The sequence below is a fragment of the Leucoraja erinacea genome, chromosome 8 (genome assembly GCF_028641065.1).
Source record: "Leucoraja erinacea ecotype New England chromosome 8, Leri_hhj_1, whole genome shotgun sequence".
Taxonomy (NCBI): Eukaryota; Metazoa; Chordata; class Chondrichthyes; order Rajiformes; family Rajidae; genus Leucoraja; species Leucoraja erinaceus.
In genome coordinates this window covers 29,170,683-29,192,504 of record NC_073384.1, presented here as the reverse complement: position 1 = coordinate 29,192,504, position 21,822 = coordinate 29,170,683, and the positions used below count along the sequence as shown (strand labels likewise).

The following is a 21,822-nucleotide window of genomic DNA, read 5'->3' as shown; positions in this document are numbered from 1 at the left end:
GTCATTTGGCCCAGATAGGACAATTACATTCTTGCTTTACTTTCAGCACAACCGGCAGAATATTACAGGCATAAATAATACAGAACAGATCAGTGTGTCCATATACCATTGAATATATATATATATATACATACACATAAATAAGCATATAAAGTGAAGTAGGCTAATTAAAGTTCAGATTTTGTATGATTTGAGTTTAATAGTCTGATGGCTGTGGGGAAGTAGCTATTCCTGAACCTGGTTGTTGCAGATTTCAGGCTCCTGCACCTTCTACCTGAAGGCAGGTGAGAGATGAGTGTGTGGCCAGGATGGTGTGGGTCCTTGATGATACTGCCAGCCTTTTTGAGGCAGCAGCTGTGGTAGATCCTCTCGATGGTCGGGAGGTCAGAGCCGATGATGGACTGGGCAGTGTTTACTACTTTTTGCAGTCTTTTCCTGATGGTATTATGTGTTTAAACAATAAATAAAATGTGCTTTGTGTTGTTGGGCGGGGGCTAGGGGGAGGAGATAAAGTTGTTTGTTGTCATGCACACTTGTCATCGGCCAGCCAGGGAATTTGTCCCCCCCCCCCATGTTTTAAAAGCAATTTACTATGGCTGGCAGCGCCCCGGGCCGTCTGTCCCCGCGGTTGGGGGAGGGGGTGAATCACCCGGTGTGGGTGTCAGGGAGTTAATCACCCCGTGTGTGGGTCGGTTGGTGGGGATGAATCACCCTGGTGAAGGGGTCGGGGTCCAGTGGCGGTGCATCGCGGTCAGTGACTCTGGGTGGGCGGAGTTACCAGACTGTCCCCAACTCTCCTCCACCCAGCCCCGTGTATGTGTGCGCTGCCGACCTACAGCCCGTCACAGTGCGGCCGCACGGGGGAGACGAGGCAGAGGGTGGCGGTGGCCGGACAGCGCTGACCCCAGGGGGGAAGAGTGTGGGCTGTCCGAAGGGATGCGCTCTTTCGGCTGCTTACACCTTGGTGCTCGGGTTCAGAGCACCCAGTCACCCTCCAGCCCCGGACGGTCTTGTGTGGGAAAATGGCCCCCACCCTCCAGTCTCCCCCGGCCAGTGATGTGATGGACGGGGGGGTCTGGACCCATCGCTGACAAGTCCCGCCCCCCGGTGATGTCATGTCCGTTATTTGGCTTATCGGCATTGCGTCCTTTCGGTGAGTCGGCTTTTAGGTGTACCACCCTTTGGCTTTGGCGTTGGCTTTTCAGCGCCCCGCCCTTTCGGTTATTTGGCTTTTCGACGTTGCGCCCTTTCGGTTATTTGGCTTTTCGGCGTTGTGTCCATTCGGTTATTTGGCCTTTCGGCGTTGCGTCTGTTCGGTTAGTTGGTTTTCGGCATTGCGCCCTTTCGGTTATTTGGCTTTTCGCCATCGTTTCCGTTTGGTTATTTGGCTTCCACCTCTTCGCTTCGGCTTCTCGTCCTTCAACACCACGTCCGGTACTGGCAGAAATAATGGGCCTGCCAGGACAGTTGTGTTTGTGGATTTTGGGGAGAATGTAAAGCTGGTCTGTGTGGGGCTGGGAAATGATAAGCTTGGAGGCTGTGGAAGGCAGACAGCCTGAGGTGATAACAATTTTATTGAAAAATGTATTATGCAGTTTTAACATTGGCAGCTTAGAGAAAAAAGTCCTGATATAGTAAATATGAGCTATATTTCTCTAAAGGCCCACACTACTTGGTGGCTGCATTTGTGATATAATATGCTTAATTGTAAGTGTTCAATAGTGACACCAAGATAGTGTAAATGCCTTGATCTTCATGATTTTGGGCAACAGCAAAGCTGAAAGACCAAACTCGGAGAAATAAATCACAAAGTAGCAAGTGGGTCATTATAAAATGTTATTTTAGAAAGCCTGGAATTTGAAGAGGAAGGGAAAGAATGAAAGACACAATAAATTTAACAGATCTGAGTTCCTGTGTGAAAGAATAAGTTAGAATAGGAGTCGGTGCAATGACAGCATTGCCAAGACTTGCAGTGTTTAAGGGAAGTCCTGTCTCAACAAGCTAAAGCAGTAAAGTTCCATTTCCTCCATTTCCTCCAGACTTCTGGCTGCATCTAGAATCTTTTTCAGAATCATAAATGTTGCTGACACTGGACGTTTTGATTTCAACATATTGGCAATAGCAGATGGCGAATTTGTAACTTTTCAGGAACCTGAAAAGAAATTTTAGAAAAGTACTCAATACTAATAATGAAATGAAAATAACAGTTATCAGATGATGGATTAATTACCCATCAGAATGCAAGCTTGGCCTAGTCTACTTTTCAGGGAATTAAGAGAGTGAATGATAGATTCATCCCACGATTACAGCTAATATGTGGGCTTGAGATTCAGAGATTTTTCGCTTCAAAGAGAAAATATGTTTGACATAAAAGAAGAAAAGAGTGTCCTAGAGAAATCTTTAATATTGGGTTATATATGGGAGATCTATAAAAAATGTCATGACATAATGTGACCAAAAATATCAATGGATGAAGAAAAATAAGATTTAACATTATTGTTGATGGTAATTTTTGTTGGATTTGCACAGTAGAAAATTGAAGGAAACAATAATTTGTTTTAATGAAGAAATGAAGAAATTCACACATAACTGTAATGGAAGTTTGGACTGATCATGTACAATCTAATGCAAATTGATGAATGTGGTGTAGAATTATCAAGAGGGGGATAAAATTGGAATCTTAGAGGAGATGACTATTATTGTGAGAAACACGTGGAAGGGAGGAACCATTCTGGGTTAATGGAAATGAATCAGAGAAGGAACAAATTAAACAATATGAGATGAATATAACTTTGAGAGGTTATATGATGGCATTCTCTATAAAAATGCAAACAGCAAACCAGTCCAGAGACTTGGAGATGTTGGTAGCAGTAATAAATGAAATATGTTTTCATTAGTGTCCAAAAACATCAGAGTAATCATTAATGAAATTGCAGCCAATTGTGTGAACATTAAGATAAGACTACAGTGACATGGATTTGATGAGGACAGGGTGTTTACCTTGATGAATGATATAAAGGTTAATTAAAAACTGAGCAGGAATGTTCTCAGATTTACTCGTTGATGCATTAACCAATCTCAGCTGTTATACAAGTTTACATTTTAAATTGGCCTTAATATTTCTTGGAAAGAAAGTAAATTGTCCAAGGTTCCCATTTCTGGTCATTATTTAATAATTCTTGTTCTTGTTCTAATATTCATGTCTAATATTAGACCTGATGAAAGCTCGATGAATAGTGATCATCAGAGAACAACCACACTCAGACATCACACCTTCCCATGTCCTTGATGTGCCCTATCAGCCTTCAAGAGTGGAACAATTGAAACAAAATTATTTAAAAAAAGTAGACTGATATTTTTTTCTTTGGTTGGAACCGGAATTAGTTTCAGCTGATGTTGTTTATTTGAATATCATGTAATGTTAATCATATAAGGTTGCATGCAGAAAGAGACTAAGGTGCAGTAGAAGTCTAGTTATTAAGATAAATATATGTTGTAAATAAATAAAACAACGCAGTATGTAAATTGCTTGGTAACTATTTTTTATCCAAATTGAATGCAGAATTTTTCTGTGGAGAATTTGAGATTTGTTTTCTTTCTATTATAAAGTACTTCACTGACCATACTTTTCCTCTTTTTGTTCCACACCAAATTATTTGGCCCTTTTTTTCTTTATTTTCCATTCTTCACTATATCATTCTTCTGTATTCTTCACTGTATAGTTCCAACAAAATGTTAGTTGAGCAATATTATTAAATTAAAATGTTTATAAATATTAAGAGGAAAGACCCCATTTGGTCTCCCAAATACCCGACTAGAAAGATGCAGAGGTGGGTGGTTCTAGGACGCCATAATGCACCACTGAGCCTACTGGAGATGTCGTGGGTTCAATCAGCGAAACGTCGATTAAAGTAGGTGCCCACTTGATAACCCCAATGACGTGTCTGCCTAGCCTTTCTCAACATCAGAGGAGCATAGGTGAGTGCAGAAGGCTCCCATCACCATCGGGAGTAAGTTGATATTTGGCACTTTGGACTTTTAACATCTGTCCTGTGTATTTGTAAACAATTAAATACTGCTGAAGCAGGAAATCTAAAATAAAATCTCAAAATACTCAACATGTGTGGGATGACAAACGCAGTTAATGTTTTAGATCGGAGATCCCTAGTCAGAACTGAGAACAAGAGAAACAAAGCTTGTTAAGCTAGAGGGAGGATGGCAAAGGGAGGAAATTTCTGATAGGATAAAAATTGGGGTGAATATGGGGATAAACAAGGTTATCTGGTGAAATGAGTACATAGAATATAGAACGTAGAACAATACAGCACAAGAACAGGCTCTTCAACTCACAATGTCTTCGCCAAACGTGATGCCAGGACAAACCGGTCTCAACTGCCTGCACGTTATCCATATCCCTCCATTCCTAACATATTAAAATGCCTGTCTCAAAGCCTCTCATACACCATCATCGTATTTGCCTTTATCACTACCCCTGTCAACACGTTCCAGGCACACAGCATTCTGTGTACAAAAGACTTGCCCCATGCATCTCCTTTAAACCTTGCCTCTCCTACCTTAAAACTAGTCTTAGACATTACCACCCTGGGGGAAAGGTTCTGACTACCCTATCTATTTCCTCTCATCATTTAATATAATTCTATCTGGTCTCTCTTCATCCATATGCCTTCTTTATCACGCTATCTACTTGTGGTGTCACCGTTAGGGACCTATGGACTTCGACAACCCCCCGCCCCTCCCTACACTGCAAAGATCCCTCTGTACATCGTTGCTGTTAAGGGTCTTGCCATTAACTGCAGACTGTTTCCCTACTTTCGACCTCCCAAAGAACTTCACACTTGCTTGGATTAAACTCCGTCTGTCATTTTTGGTCACTCCGATTTTACCCTATCAGAGACATCTCACCCTCCCTAACCTTCCCTGCAGCTAAAAACACTTATTTTGTCTCTTTTCCAGTTATGGCAACGTGTGTACGACTTGATACATTAATTCTGCTTCTCATCCCACAGATGCGGTCTGCCATTCCAAGTATTTTCTGATATTACTGGTGGTAAAATGTAATAACAGGGTTTGTGGCACTGAGTATTTTGGAAGTAATACGTTTTCAACTAAGCAGAGCACAGTATATCCTCAAAACAGCCTAACAATTGAATCTCATTTGGAAAAACAGCACATATTAGTCTTTCTGGATTTGAGAGTTATTTTCAGTCTCCATTGTTTAATATTTCTAGGAAAGTAAGTTTCTTCACTTATAAGTGAATGAAAACAATTTTCTTAGTAGATTTTAATGTGAGTATGTGTTTTGGATGGTTTTCTTGGAATTGGTATCCTCTTTAAATGTTGTAGCCAGATATGGGTACTCTGTAGCCAAGGCATCTGTTAACTAAATAGCAGCAGGAGTCAGTCCTGAGTTAAATAATTCTGAATTGATTACAGGACAGTTTCTCTTAATGTTATTGCCCATACAACAGTTGTGCAGATGTCTGCACATGTGGTATTGCAAATGATATGTAGCCTATTGCATACAAGCCTACCATAATTTGTTTCATCATGAGTGTTGCCAGCTGTCTTCAGGACATGAAAGAAATAGATTTTTCTTCATGGAAGAATTAATATTGTTACACTTCGACCATATTATGTTCATAGAATGACAATATTTGCTATCTTAACTTTGTTATAATATTTTTTGTGCTATTCTTTTTCTTAAATATAACTATTTAACTCTTCTATTAAAGTGCTGTCCATTATGTCTCCCACTTCAAACCATAGCAAAGAGATTATGGACTTTGAATTGATTGATTGAAAGATACAGCTTAGAAACAGGCCCTTCAGCTCACCGAATCCACGCCGACCATCGATCACCCATTTACACTATTTCTGTATTATCCACTTTCGATCCACTTTCTAAGTACACTAAGGGGAATCTACAGAGCCCAATTAAACCACAAACCCACACGAATGTGAGAAGCAACTGGAGCACCTGGAGGAATTCTACACACAGTCAGAAGGAAAGTGTGCAAACTCCACACAGACAGCACCCAAGGTCAAAATCGCACCCGGCTGTCTGGTGCTGTAAGGCAGCAGCTCTGCCAGTTATCAAAAAACTGCAGACAGTGCTGCATACCCCCCTCTCTTTCTTCTCACTAAATGAAACTGTCCCTTAGGTATGCCCATCCTAACTTATTTTTCCCAACTCTCCCTATGTGTTCTGTAAACTCGACTCTATGAGATGCGTCAACTCTCTTAGGCCTATGACCAAACCCTTAATCACCGTCTACCTTAATTACATGTTATCACTGACTCTTTTAACGACACCATGCCTTCTGTTGGTCTGACTTCTGCTCCTGGTTGAACTGCAATTTCTTCTATTTAAATATTGGGCTAACACTGCATTTCCATTCAAGTTGAATTCCCTCACTACCCTCTCACATTTCTTTTGGTCTTTCCTGCATTTTGGCTGAATCAGCTTTTTTGCAGCATTTCTATCCAAGCATTTCATTCCAAACATAAACCTATGTTTATCTCTGTTAAAACCAATTGTAAAGTATTAACTGTTTGGCTGCAGTGAGAGTCAAAGTGATCATACAATTTTTGAGCAACAACTAATGTAAAACATTTAGGATCCTCATTTATGGCAGTTCAAAGCGGTTAAAATCATTGTTCTTATTGGCTCGACTTCCAGATGCTGGCCTTTAGGGCTTTCAACAGAAGCAGTGAGTGGTAGTTTCTGCTGCAATTTCCTCAGAGGAGTCCTATAATACACATCTGCTCATAAACTTTAAAGGAATCAGTCTTAACAATTGTAGTTATCACAATTTAGCAGAGCAATAAGCAGGAAACGAGTCTCATGAGAGCCATAAGAAACAAATCAATTGCCAATTTAAAAAGATTTTCATTTATGCAATTCTAACTGCTAAATCAACTCATTTGGTCTCACCTGATCATTTTTTTTGTCCACTGAAAAATAACTTTTTTCCCTTCATATGGCTGATCATCCAGAATCAGTACCCCATTCCTGCTTTCTCCCCATATCCCTTGATTCCATTAGCCCCAAGATCTATAGTAAATATTTCTCTATCTTGAATACATCCAGTGAATTAGCCTCCACTGCCTTCTGTGGATCTCAGATGTGAAATTTTAATTCTGTTTCTCCTTCCACAGATGCTGCCTGACCTGCTAATTCTTTTCAGAACTTTTTGTTTTTATCCATGGTTTCCAGCATCTAGGTTTTTTTTAATTGTTAAAAGGTACAGAATTTGTAGAGATATCTAGGTATCCAAATACATGAAACACAAGTGTTTAAGAAAAAACTGCAGATGCTGGTTTAAATCGAAGGTAGACACAAAATGCTGGAGTAGCAAATTGGAGGAACAGCACCTCATATTTTGTTTGGGTAGTTTACACCTCAGTGGTATGAACATTGACTTCTCTAACTTCTGATAGGCCTTGCTTTCTCTCTCCATCCCCTTCCGCTTCCCAGTTCTCCCACTAGTCTTACTGTCTCCGCATACATTCTATCTTTGTCCTACCCCCTCCCCTGACATCAGGGTCTTGACCCGAAACGTCGCCCATTCCTTTTCTCCAGAGATGCTGCCTCACCTGCTGAGTTACTCCAGCATTTTGTGTTTACATGAAACACAAGACTACCCAAAGTAATAAGAAAGGCAGATGGTATGATGGTGTTTATTGAGTGAAGGGCTAAGCACAAATATAAGCAATGCCTGCTATAACGGTGCACTTTGGAGAATTTATGTTGAGGATTTCATTTATGGGATGCATTCGTTTAGTTTAGTTTAAAGATACAGCGCGGAAACAGGCCCTTTGGCCCACCAAGTCCGTGCTAACCAACTAACCCCGCACACTAGGGACAAATTACAATTATACCAAACCTTGCACCCGCTGAGTTTCTTCAGCAATTTTGTCTACCTTCGATTTTCCAGCATCTGTAGTTCCTTCTTAAACATACACCAAACCTTACATCTTTGGAGCGTAGGAGGAAACCGGAGCTCCAAGAGAAAACCGAAGCAGGTCAAGGGGAGAACTTACAAACTCCGTATAGACAGCACCCGTAGTCAGGATCGAGTCGGTCTCTGGCACTGTAAGGCAGCAACTCTACCGCTACGCCACTAAGGATGCCTTCGCGTTCCCTCCATTCTCTCTGGCCATGAAAAGGAGAATCCTCTCCTTCAGCATGCATCAGAAAGGAGCCTTCTTCCCATTTAAGTGGCCTCTTTCCTAGTCCTAACAATTTTTAACACAGTATGTAGTTAAAGTCAGTAACTTCATTAAGTACATCTTTAATATATTGTAGACTCATTTGTGTGGATAACTGGTAGAAGTAGCGGTGAGAATTGAGGAGGAAGTGGGAGGCGCATGTGTTTGTGTGTGCATATTTATTGATAGGTTTGAAAACAACTGTAGATCATCCATTTAAAAAGAGAGCCGAGCCTGACCCGGGGATACCACAGTACAGTGGAATCACTTAGCTTAGGCAAGCTTATGTCAGTATCTGATTATTTCAACAAGATGTGACGGCCTAACTCATTGCTCACATGTTAGCACTAGACATCGACTAATTATGTTGCCATTCACATTATTTTGGGATTCTTAATTTAAGAGTTTTTATTTAAAATGTGAATAATAATATTAAAAGCTTTAATTTATTATCAGTTAGGATGAAAGGCCCTCACCTTCACCATATGGAAAGGGAATGTTCTTGAAACAAGGGAAACATAAAGGTCTGCATTGTTTGTGTGGGGTCAATCTCAAAGTGTTTATCTACATTGGCCAAGAAGGCAGGGAAAACAAATAAATTACACTGAAAAGTGGAGGGAGAGAAAAGAATGGAACTCTGCTGAGTTGTTAATCTTGTGTTGATAAATGGCTTGTGTTGCTAAATCTAAATGATTCACAAAGTGGGACTGAACCAACATTAATAATGAGTTAATAGAAACAAAAGCCATTGCAAGAGGTAGGCTGGATGATCAACGGTGTGGGCATACCTTTTGGAGAATCAAGTTAGCATCTACTCAGAAAGGAAATACATTAAAAAAAAATATCTTAACTTCTTTGGACCACATATCAACACTTTGTCCAGTTTATTCAAACTTTCAGGAAGCTTTTGACACAACTGCCACATGACAGATGTATAAAAGTAAAAGCTTAAAAGTCCTGAAAATGTGAGCTGATAAACATAGTATGGAGTAAAAATATGAAATAGGAAATAGAATGTACTTGTGAAAGGTGTTAAGCCAGACAGTAGGTGGATAGATTTAAATGTGCTGGAAGTTACAGTGTAATACATATTTTTCTTTAAATGTACAGAAGATCAGGATGCAGAAACCACAGAAGCTTGTTAATTAAACAATTATTTTAAAAAGTGGAGACTGCAGTTAACAATTTCCAAAATAATGTACATTATTCATACAATTAAACAAATGTAGCAGAAGAAATATAACATTAAAACTATATAGAGTATTAGTCAAAAGGATACCATGTATGAAATTATACAGATGAAATCGAGGAAGATAGGTGATAGGTTTGCTCTTGGCATAGAGAAGCAACAAAAAACGAATTATTGGATATAGTCAGAATATTGGTCTTAAAAATCGGACCAATGTAAACTGTGCAGTGCAACATAGCAAGTCTGATGAAAAATAATAATCTATAAGCAATAATAGGAAAAACTTAGTCTGCAGAGTCCAGAAATAAATATTGCCAATGGAACCAAAGATGTAAGCAAATTGATATGCACAGCCACTGGTCTATTGGATGTTTAGCTCAAGCAACCAAGGATAAAATCCTAACACAATGTTTTCTAAACTATGTTCATGGAAAGGTATTATGCTAGATAGCTAAAATGATATTAGTGTGTAAATGGCCAATCTCCAATAGAAACAAACAAATTAACTATAGCAGGGTAGGTGGAACAGCTGGCAGTAAACTTAAATGTTCATCAATCTTTATCACGGTTGGCAGCATTTAATCATTAATATTCAGTATATGCATCATTAATAGTCAGGTTTAACTATTTAAATAAATGTTACAAAAGTAATCCTATTTTCACAATAATTTAGCAAGACAGAAATTCTGAATACAAATTTATAGTTGAGATAATGTCTAATTGATTTAAATTGATAACATCCATTTAGAATTGCCTTCCTCACAGAGTTGACAAATTAATACCATTAGATACCCAACATATTGAACAAATTAAAGTCTGTTTGCTTATATTAACTTTTCCAGATCTAATATGTAATCTCACATGCTGCACAGATGAATAGGTTCCCTTGTCTCTCTGGAAAGATGGTGTTAGCCTTCTGAGACATTGAAGTGATGAACCGCCATCTGTAGAGGTGCTATGTATTCCTCGCAGATCTTTTGCTCCTGGGAAAATTCACTTCTCTACTCGTTGTAACTGGACTATGTGCTCTAATTCTCACCTTCCTTAATCTGATGGAAGTTTATGTTTCTGTGCAGAAGTTCCATCCCTGCATCATTGCAGAATTTGAAATATATATAACTATATAATTGCTGAAGTTTAAATATATGTAACTATCTTCTTTGCCTCACCCTTTCCTGCTCAAGCTTTATTGGCATCACGATGAGGCCACATGATCCTTAAGATGGTTTAGTTGAGAAGTTCATGCAAAACAGTTCCTTTCCAAAGATGATCAATTATAAGTACACACGTGTCTGATTGAGAGTATTTTGAGTTGAATGGACAATTATACAACTTTCTTCCTGTTCACATTGCTTACTGTTTTATCACCTGCCACTCTCAAAACCTTTTACTACATTTATGGCTTTTAAAATTGGCATTTGAGGATTTTAAATTCATTCTATCTGAAACTAAAAGTGTTAACTAGCCAGATTCATATTTGGTTGACAAGAATATAAATTAACACCACCATAAAAAGGTAATAATAATTTAGAGTTTCAAATGGAAAACATATAATGTTTTTCTTACTCAGAGAATTGGTATGGTCTATAATTATATGTATCATTACTGCACTTACTCACATTTCTCGATGTTCAATAAATTCGTGCAGCCTAAAACATTGCCCAGAGTTTGCCATAATTTATTGAAGATACAAGAACTAGACTATGAAGGGTTCAGTGCCCTTTATAATGTTTGAGACAAAGACCCGTCATTTATTTATTTGCCTCTGTACTCCACAATTTGAGATTTGTATCAGAAAAAAATCACGTGATTAAAGTGCACATTGTCAGATTTTATTAAAGGCCATTTTTATACATTTTGGTTTCACCATGTAGAAATTACAGCTGTGTTTATACATAGTTCCCCCATTTTAGGGCACCATAATGTTTGGGACACATGAGTTTACAGGCATTTGTAATTGCTCAGGTGTGTTTCATTGCCTCCATAATGCAGGTACTCAGCACCCAGTCTTTCCATCACCTTTGGAAACTTTTATTGCTGTTTATCAACACGATGACCAAAGTTGTGCCAATGAAAAGGAAAGAAGCCATTATGAGACTGAGAAACAAGAATAAAACTGTTAGAGGCATCAGCCAAACCTTAGGCTTAAAATCAACTGTTTGGAACATCATTAAGAAGAAAGAGAGCACTGGTGAGCTTACTAATCGCAAAGGGACTGGCAGGCCAAGGAAGACCTCCACAGAATTCTCTCTATAATAAAGAAAAAACCCTAAGACAGTTCGGAATCACTCTTCAGGAGTCAGGTGTGGATTTGTCAATGACCACTGTCCGCAGAAGACTTCATGAACAGAGATACTGAGGCTACACTGCAAGATGCAAACCATTGGTTAGCAGCAAAAATAGGATGGCCGGGTTACAGTTTGCCAAGAAATACTTAAGAGAGCAAGCACAGTTCTGGTAAAAAGATTATGTGGGCAGATGAGATGAAGATTAACATATATCAGAGTGATGGCTAGAGCAAAATATGGATAAGAGAAGGAACTGCCCAAGAACCAAAGCATACCATCTCATCTATGAAACATGGTGGTGGGAGTGTTCTGGCATGGGCATGTATGGCTGCTGAAGGTACTGGCTCAATTATCTTCATTGATGATCAACTGCTGATGGTAGTAGCATTATGAATTCTGAAGTGAATAGACACATCCATCTGTTTAAACAAATGCCTCAAAACTCATTGGCCGGTGGTTCATTCTACAGCAAGACAATGATCCCAAACATACTGCTAAAGCAACAAAGGAGTTTTTAAAAGCTAAAAAAATGTCAATTCTTGAGTGGTCAAGTCAATCACCTGATCTGAACCCAATTGAGCATGCCTTTTATATACTGAAGAGAAAACTGAAGGGGACTATCCCCCAAAACAAGCTAAAGATGGCAGCAATACAGGCCTGGCAGAGTATCACCAGAGAAGACACCCAGCATTTGTGATGTCCATGCATTTCAGACTTCAAGCAGACTTCAAGCAAAGGATATGCAACTAAATATTAAACATGACTACTTTCATTTACATGTCATTGCTGTGTCCCAAACATTATGGTGTCCTGAAATGGGGTGACTATGTATAAACACTGCTGTAATTTCTACATGATGAAATTAAAATGTCTAAAAATGGCCTTTATTAAAATCTGACAATGTGCACTTTAACCACATATGATTTTTTTTATTACGGATCTCAAATTGTGGAGTACAGAGGCAAATAAATACATTATGGGTCTTTGTCCCTAACATTATGGAGGACACTGTGTCATCTAAATCAATCTAAAGTCAATCTGTTATCTTTAATGTGCCACAAAACTTACCAATATCAGAGAAGATCAGGTCACCTTGAAGAAAAATGTAGGGAACAAGAATTTTATATCGAGAAATAATCTTAAAGAGGAAATTAATATATCTAGTTTGATAATAATAAAAATAACTTGAAATGAAACAGAGTAATGTCCTCAGAGTAAGGCTATCTATTTGTTCAGTGGCCAAAGATGGCGATAATGCCTTTCTTGCCCAGTTTAACTTGTGTTTGGAAGGTAATGGGAGGCCTTCTTCTTAAATGGTACTGCCTCAAAACTGGTTGTCAGGAAGAGTTGGGGATATTGAGATGTTTTGGAAGTGGTGGTGAATTCCAGCATTGGTGATAGTGCTGTTGGTGGTGGAAAGTGGTGGAGAGCTGGTGTAACATAAATAAACTTGACACCAGACTATCCAAGATACGGCAGTGGAGTGCATTCCTTGAAGATATTGTTCTCAAAATGGCATGTATTGGAATTTGGCTCAGTTACAATGAAGGATGATATAAGACATGTTGATGAACTTTTGTGTGATGGTGTTTACCTCCTGCTCTTCTCAGTGCTAGGCATTACAATTTTCAAAGTAGATTGTGCAACTAGATCCACAAAATATCACTGGTCTTCAGTAGTGTATAGCCCCTCTTCGGTAGAGAGTATAAATATTGAGTTCATGGGCATACTGCCTACTATTTTTATGCTACAAGCATTGCACTCGTACTCTTGTATGATAGTGCTTATGTACAGTATGATTTTACTGGATGGTGTGCAAAACAAATATTTTCACTGCACCTAAGTATATGTGACAATATATTATTACTCTATTGAAGATTACTGATCAGTTGTCCTTCCATATCCTGGATATTGTTGAGGTTCCTGAATCTTCAAAAAATGTTTTGTTAGCTTTTATTAGTAATGGAGGGAGGTTGAGAGATTGAAATGTAAGCCACTTGACACAGAGTCTGTACCCTGATTTTGCAGTCACAACATTGATATTGTTGGTCCTTCTATGGTTGGTGGGAAGAGTACCGAGGTGAATGTGTCACTAAATGTTGTGAGATGCAGCTAGTTTTCACTTAGAGGGAATCATCACCGACTGACATTTTGGTGGCCAAATGTGCCATATATTATCCGCCCTTAATCTGAATACTATTTATTTCTTGCTGCAGGTGGGATTGTCTGATCCTCTAGGTAGGAGTTTTTAAAATAACTGGTCACTGTAGCAACATCAAAAAATAGGCTCACTTGTAATTTTAGAATGGGGGAAAAGCCAAAAATGTAGCACCTGAACATGACTAGACCAATGGTACTCCCCTTAAGAAGTTTTCAAACAATGGTCTGGGACTCTGATTATTGGCCTCCTCAGCCCCAATCACTTACACAGATACTCCAGCCAACACAGGAATGTCTTCAGTACTACTGTTGATTGTACTCTGCAAGTCATCTTTAATTTTATGCTCGGTCAAATGCTGGCTTGATGATGAATGAAAATACTGCTGTTCTCCCATTTACTACTTTCTGTAAACTTGAACATTCAAAGGCCACTGTCTCCTTATACGTTTCATTGTAATGTATGTTTGATAGCACTCCTTCCCCTTTAAAGTTGTTGTGGAAATGACACATTATTGTTATTGTCGATGTTGCATCTTGTAAGTGTGGTCAAATAATTCAGTGAGACTCTCTAATTAATTAATATTTAACCTTCCCATTCCTCTATGCACCTTTCATGATAATGATTAATGCAGAAATATGAAGTATTGTTGTTCTTTCTTGGTCTTTCCTCATTTATCTTTTCTCCATTTTCATCTGCTAAATTATATATTCTAGATCGGAGGTTGGCCAACTTTGTCAAGAGAAAGAATATTTACAGGAAAGACTGGAGAAACTACAAGACAGAAATGATGAAATGGAAAACCAGTGTATCCAGCATGGAACAGTGCATGAAAAAATGAAACAGAGGTATTTAGCATTCCCACATTTCACGTTGAGAGATCTTAATCTCAATTTCTTTCACTGCATTTTCTCTGTTTTGACCTGGATGGAAAAAAAAGCCATGATAAAGTAAAAGTCTTCAATAAAATGGAGTGCCTTGTTGGTCAGAAATAATGTAAAACATATTTAACGCAACCCTTTTTCATAAACAGAATGATCAGTGCCTGTACTTCAGAAAGTAAACCTGCCATTTGTAACCCCTGGGATTAACAGGCACCCCTCTGTAATGATTGCTTGGGTGACAGAAATTCTCCCTTACAGTATTCACAAATGATGACACAAAAATTTGAGATATTGAATAAAATTAACTCTCACTGAATTGATATGAAAAAAATGAATAAATAAATGTGAAATATATAATTTTCAACTCACTTTTTGTGACACGTGCAGATGGGATGGCACTGTGTTACAAAAAATCGAGGTTATTTCTAAGAATGCATAACCCAAACCCGCCGCCCACAACCCCCCCAATAGTGGGTGAAACCTGTTTAGTGGACAGTGAAGAAGGTTTTGTAAGGTTACAAGACGATCTGATTCATCTGGGAAAGTTGGCAAGGGAATGGCTGATGGAATTTAACTCAGACAAGTGTATAATAAGCAAGTTGTCTGTGTTTCTCCATCTTGCTTTGCGATCTGCTTTGGTTCAATATTTTTAATCAGTGATCACTGACATACAATAATGTATGTCAATCTCCAGCTGGCAAATCTGATTTTCCAAATTGTTTGTTATCTGCTCCATTGTGTATTGCCATTCACACAGATTTAACACTCCGTTTCTATTTTATAATCTTTTTGTTTAATGATAAAATGGCATTTAATGGTAAAAGTACCTTCTTTTCAACTTCGCGTAGTATATGGTGAGTAGTTTCAAGTATTACGAGCTGGTTGTTTATCGTGTAAACAATCTTTAAGAACCTTTGTACATATTCTACCCCCCTCCCTCACTCTCTAGCGCCCTCCCCCTCCCTCTCTACCCCCTCCCTCTCTACTGCCCCCTCTCTACATCCCCTCCCTCTCTACCACCCCTCCCTCTCTACCTCCCTCTCTACCCCCCTCCCTTTCTAGGGATTGAAAAGGGAGGGTGAGGAGGAAGAGGGAGTGCTGGGGATGAGGAGAAATGAGCCGTGTCTGTGCAGTTGGAGGCTATGCGTGGGTGGTGGAATATTGATTTGGGGGAACGGGTTGCGTTGTGGGAACGGGTGAATGGTAGAATATTGCATTGGGGGAGCAGACCCAATGGGTCTGCACTTGGTCTAGTAATTAAAGCATCCCATCAAAACTATGAAAAATCATTGAAAATTCAGATGGAGGGCTAGACATAAAGATGAATATCCTCTTCCTGCACTAAATTATGAATGATTTCACTTTCTCTGTACTTCCTCTTTAACTCAATGTGCAGATAAAAAAGAATAGAGAGGATTAATCCTTTTGATTGTTCCACAGGAATAAGTCATTCACCTCAACTAGTCTGTGCCAGCATTTATGTTCCACTCAAGTCTTTTCCCATCCTTTCCCGAATGTAACCCTCTGTTCTCAATTTTGTAAGCTAGTCCAACTTCCCTTGTATCTATGCCAGGGGTGGGGAACCTGCGGCCTTCTAGGCCATTAGGTGCGGCCTTTTGAATGAATTCAAATTTTGTAGAACAAATCCTTTTATTTTTATTAATATGTTTTTGTTCGTCTTTATTATTTGTATTTTAACCTTAAAATGAACGTATTTAAAATGCCAAAGAGTAAAAGAAGATTCAACAAAATTAGCATTTTTTAGCATTCAAATTAGCATTTCAACCTCACCTAGTTAATGTCTCCAAGGCTCCTAAAGAACTACAGATGGAATTGATTGAGCTCTCAGAAGATGACATTTTAAAGTCCTTATTTGACACTAAGAAAGATCCGATTGAAATATGGAAAAATGCAATAGAATACCCATGTCTTCGGCAACATGCACGAAAAATGCTTTCTTGCTTTTCAACACTTATTGCTGCGAATCTACGTTCTCCTACCTAACCCAAATCAAGACGCCCTTAAGGTCACAAATGACGGGTTTCCATCTGAAACTGCGTACCTCCATGTTGCAACCAAAGATTCAAATGTTTTCTCACAAAAAACAATCACAACAAAGTCATTCAAAGGTTAGTTAACTTTAGAATTAACAATTGTTTTTCATTTTCTTGAAGTTAGTACATAGTAGTTGGATTTTGACAAAATAATGTACATTTTGAAGTATATCCAATTGAAGTTCTTGGATGAGGCCTTATTAGATTACAACTAACTTAATGCGGCATTGCAACATGAAAAGGTTCCCCACCCCTGATCTATACTGTCCACTTTAATCAGTCCCTGTGAAGCAAGTTCCACATTTCCATCGAAGATAGACACAAAATGCTGGAGTAACTCAATAGGACAGGCAGCATCTCTGGAGAGGAATGGGTGAAGTTTCGGGTCGAGACCCTTCTTCAGACTGAAGTCTCGAGTCTGAAGAAGGGTTTCGACCTGAAACGCCACCTATTCCTTCTCTCCAGATATGCTGCCCGTCCCGCTGAGTTACTCCAGCATTTTCCGATTCAGATTCAATCTTTATTGTCATTGTGCAGTGTACAGTACAGAGACAACGAAATGCATTTAGCATCTCCCCAGAAGAGCGAACATAGAATAATGAGCAATAAATATATATACATACATACAGTTATAGTAGGGCAATTTTTCTGGGGGAAGAAGTGTCTGGGGGTGGGTGACTGGCAATTACCGAGGTGCAGAGTTAAGTAATGTGACAGCCGCAGGGAAGAACCTGTTCCTGGACCTGCTGGTCCGGCAACGGAGAGACCTATAGCGCCTCCCGGATGGGAGGAGGGTAATCAGACTGTGGCTGGGGTGAGAGCAGTCCTTGACGATGCAGACATCGCTTGCTTTGGACAGACTCAATGGAGGGGAGTGAGGAACCGGTGATGCGTTGGGCAGTTTTCACCACCCTCTGCAGTGCTTTCCGGGCTTCTGCAGTGCTTTCCGGGCCTCTGCAGTGTCTATCTTCGGTTTAAACCAGCCTTTACAGTATTGTGTACAGTTTTGGTCTCCTACTTTGAGGAAGGACATCCTTGTGATTGAGGCAGCGCAGCGTAGGTTCACGAGATTGATCCCTGGGATGGCGGGACTGTCATATGAGGAAAGATTGAAAAGACTAGGCTTGTATTCACTGGAGTTTAGAAGGATGAGGATGAGGGGGATCTTATAGAAACATATAAAATTATAAAAGGACTGGACAAGCTAGATGCAGGAAAAATGTTCCCAATGTTGGGTGAGTCCAGAACCAGGGGCTACAGTCTTAGAATAAAGGGGAGGTCATTTAAGACTGAGGTGAGAAAAAACGTTTTCACCCAGAGAGTTGTGAATTTTTAGAATTCCCTGCCACAGAGGGCAGTGGGGGCCAAGTCACTGGATGGATTTAAGAGAGAGTTAGATAGAGCTCTAGGGGCTAAAGGGAGAAGGCAGGCATGGGTTATTGATAGGGAATGATCAGCCATGATCACAATGAATGGCGGTGCTGGCTCGAAGGGCCGAGTAGCCTCCTCCTGCACCTATTTTCTATGTTTCTAATAAGTGGGAAGGATAAGGATGGCAAGCTAAGGGAACCTTGGATGAACCTTGAAATGTCAAAGACTAGAAGGCATAGATTTACTGGGCGGAGCACATTTTTAAGGAGACGTGCAGGACAGGTTTTTTTACACGGAGTGATGAGTGCCTGGACGTGCTGCCAAGGGAGGCAGATGCGATAGTGGCATTTAAGAGGGTTTTAATTAGGCATATGGGTCACATGCAGGCAGAGATTAGTTTAATTGAGCATCACGTTCAGTACGGACATTGTGGGCTGAAGAGCCTGCTCCTGCACTGTTCCATGTTTATATGTTTTCGTGCAAGTGTATCGCATTTGATACAGATTCCAGCTTGTGTACACCACATCAATGAAATGCATGGAGAGGATTCATCAGATCAGATTGGAATTATCTCACTTTTTTTTGGAGCAGGAGTAACACATGACAGAAAAATAATGTTAATTCTGGCCATGGCTTGATTAAGAAATCTGAATGAATATACAGGCTCAGTCATTCATTTTGGTTCACACAAATCCTCAATTACATGGCCATTTTCATTGTAACCATTTTCATTGTATCCATTTTCATTGGCCATTTTTCATTGTTTTAATTTTTTAACTACGATCAGTTGGTGATCTTTTGGCATTTCTATTAAGACCTAGACAAATCCAATCTTGAGAACAATTGTTACATTTGTGTGCACTCTTTGAATTTACATTGAAGTGACAAAATCTACTCAATATTCATTGTTTTTTTACAAGCTGGAAAGTAGGTCACCCAATTACTAAACAATGGCTCTGCAAATGAATGACAGAGTGTGTATCACTTCATGACTCAGTAACTAATAAGGCATGTCTTTTGGGAGTTGACTGTTTCTGTTCGAAATTCCTTTCAAAACTACTCTTCAGAACAATATTAGTTACTTACATTTATGCTTTCTCCATATTGTCATAAGATCATGTGATAGGAGCAGAATTAGGCCATTCGCCCATCGTGTACTCCGTCATTCAATCATGGCTGATCTATCTCTCCCTCCTGACCCCATTCTCCTGCCTTCGCCCCATAACCTCTGACACCCATATTATACATGGATATACTGCAACTGTCGCTATCATCAAATTGTAGTCCTTCATTGTAAAACTTTTAGAATTAATATAATAAGAGTTGGGGATGAGAAAAGACCAGGGACAACCAGGTCCAGCCACAAATGACATCAACAGGGTAGTGCCCTGGTGGGCCCATTTCTGGCTAGGGAGGATGTGAACTCAAGAGGGATACATTGTGGAGAGCTGAGGAACTAGTTAAATGACTAAGGGAGGGGGAACGGGGATGGGGAGTGTAGGGAAAAGCTACTTAAAGTCAGAGAATTCAAAAGTTCATACCACTACCTAAGCTAATTATGAGGTGCTGTCCCTCCAATTTATGTGTGGGCACAATACAGGAGGCCCCGGACAGAAAGGTCAGTATGGGAATGGGAACGGTTGAAATGGTTGACAACCATGATACCCCATAGGCCTCGGCGGACCGAGCCTACGTGTTCAGCAAAATGGTCGCTGAGTCTACGCTTGGTCTCGCCAATGTACAGGAGACCACATCGGGAACAGCGGATGCAATGATGAAATTAGAGGAGGTACATGTGACCCTCTGTCTCAACTGTAAGGACTGTCCATGTCCTAACACAGGGTAAACAAAACTGAACAAAAATTCCAAGCTGTCTATTTATATGTTTGCATTTGGCCCATATCCCTCCTAACTTTTTCTACTCGGGTGTCTATCCACATGTCTTTTAAACTTTATAATTGTAACACCTTTTAAAGCTTCTTCTTGATGTTTAATTTGGCACAGGCACGGAAATCGATATCAAAACATGGGGGGGACCGGGGGGACACAATTTCTTGGCGGCCGCGCACGTGTGCGCACACTCACACACACAGGGGAGGCTTCGAAGGCTTCAGCCGTGGGCACTGTGGGTGGTAATTAGTGACGGGTGCTGTCAGTCGCTGAAAAAAAATTGCGTAAGTAGGAGAGGCCCTTTAATTTCCCATCGAGTCTTCAGCTCCCACTAGTCGAGATGCTGGTGCTTTGTGATAAAAGTGATGAATGACTCGAAGTTCTGCAGAACACTACTCATTAAACCTAACACAATACCTTACAAAGCTTGTAATGGGGGGGTGGGGGGTGGGGGGAACTGTCCCCCACCTTTGAAAACATGTAGGGTACACGGCCCCCCTGGGATTTCCGCCCCTGATTTGGCAGCATGTTCATCACAGACATCAAGAGCAGAAGGGCCTGTTCCTGTGCTGTACGTCTTTATGTTCAATGTTCATTCCTTTGCCCACAACCATATGTTTGAAAAAGTTGCACCTCGGGTCTCTTTTAAATCTTTCCCCTTTTACGTTAAATCTATCTCCTCTATTTTTAGACTTCCCTTCCCTAGGAAAAAGGTTATGATCATCAATCTTATCTATGCCTCATGATTTTGCAACAGCTGCACCATTAAGTCCCAATTCCTGTACTTGCCTTCTTCACCACCCTGTCTACCTGTGTGGCCATTTTTAGGGAACTATTTTAGGTACCCATACTCCTAGATAGATCTCTCTGCTCTACAACAGTATCATGGGCCTTGCAATTTACTGAGCAAGTCTTGCCCTGGTATAACCGACTAAAACGCCACACCTCGCACCTAGTTAAATATATATCTGGCCCATTTCCCCATTTCTATTGTAATCTTGGTCAACTTTCTTCACTATCCACTACACCACCAATTTTGATATAATCTGCAAATTTACAAACCATGTTAACAAAAATGTCATCTAAATCGTTAATATATATGGCACATAACAATGGAACCAGCACTGATCCCTGTGGAATACTGTGTAAAAATACTGGTCGCAGCCTCCAATCTGACTTAAACCTCTATCATCATCCTCTGACACCTTTCACCAAGGCAATTTTGTATCCAATTGACTTGCTAACCCTAGATCCCATATAATCTGACCTTCCGGGCTAGTCTATCATGTGGAACCTTGTCAAAGGACTTGCTAAAGGCCATATAGACAATGTCTACCGCCCTGTCCTTGGCAATCATCTTTGTTATCTCTTCAAACAAAATCAAATTTGTGAGGCATTATTTCCCACATAAAAGCCATACTGACTTGCTGTACCTTTGCAAATGCTGGTAGATCCTGTCCCTCGGAATCCCCTTAGAAACATAAAAATTCCTTCCCTATGTGTTCACCAAGTGCAGAATGTTTCATGTGCTTCAATGACAAATAAGTCCAGATGCAAGAGATCGGAACAGTAGAAATATTGACGTAGAAACATAGAAAATAGGTGCAGGAGTAAGCCATTCAGCCCTGTGAGCCAGCATCACCATTCAATATGATTAGAGCCAAGATGTTTAGGCAGTAAAAAACTCTGAAATAGGCAGGCAAAAAGGCATATTAAAAATAACAAAAAAGGCATGAAAGTGCATGTATTTCCACCA

General features: G+C 39.8%; 1 protein-coding gene across 1 annotated transcript in view; it reads left to right on the top strand.

Moving 5' to 3' along the window:
- The window catches only part of sdccag8 (SHH signaling and ciliogenesis regulator sdccag8), a 347,356-nt gene that overhangs the window by 257,158 nt on the left and 68,376 nt on the right, over positions 1-21,822 (top strand). The window contains exon 16 of the mRNA XM_055639311.1: positions 14,584-14,715. Within this exon, the coding sequence (XP_055495286.1) occupies positions 14,584-14,715 (132 nt within the window). The remainder of the gene's footprint in view (positions 1-14,583; positions 14,716-21,822) is intronic.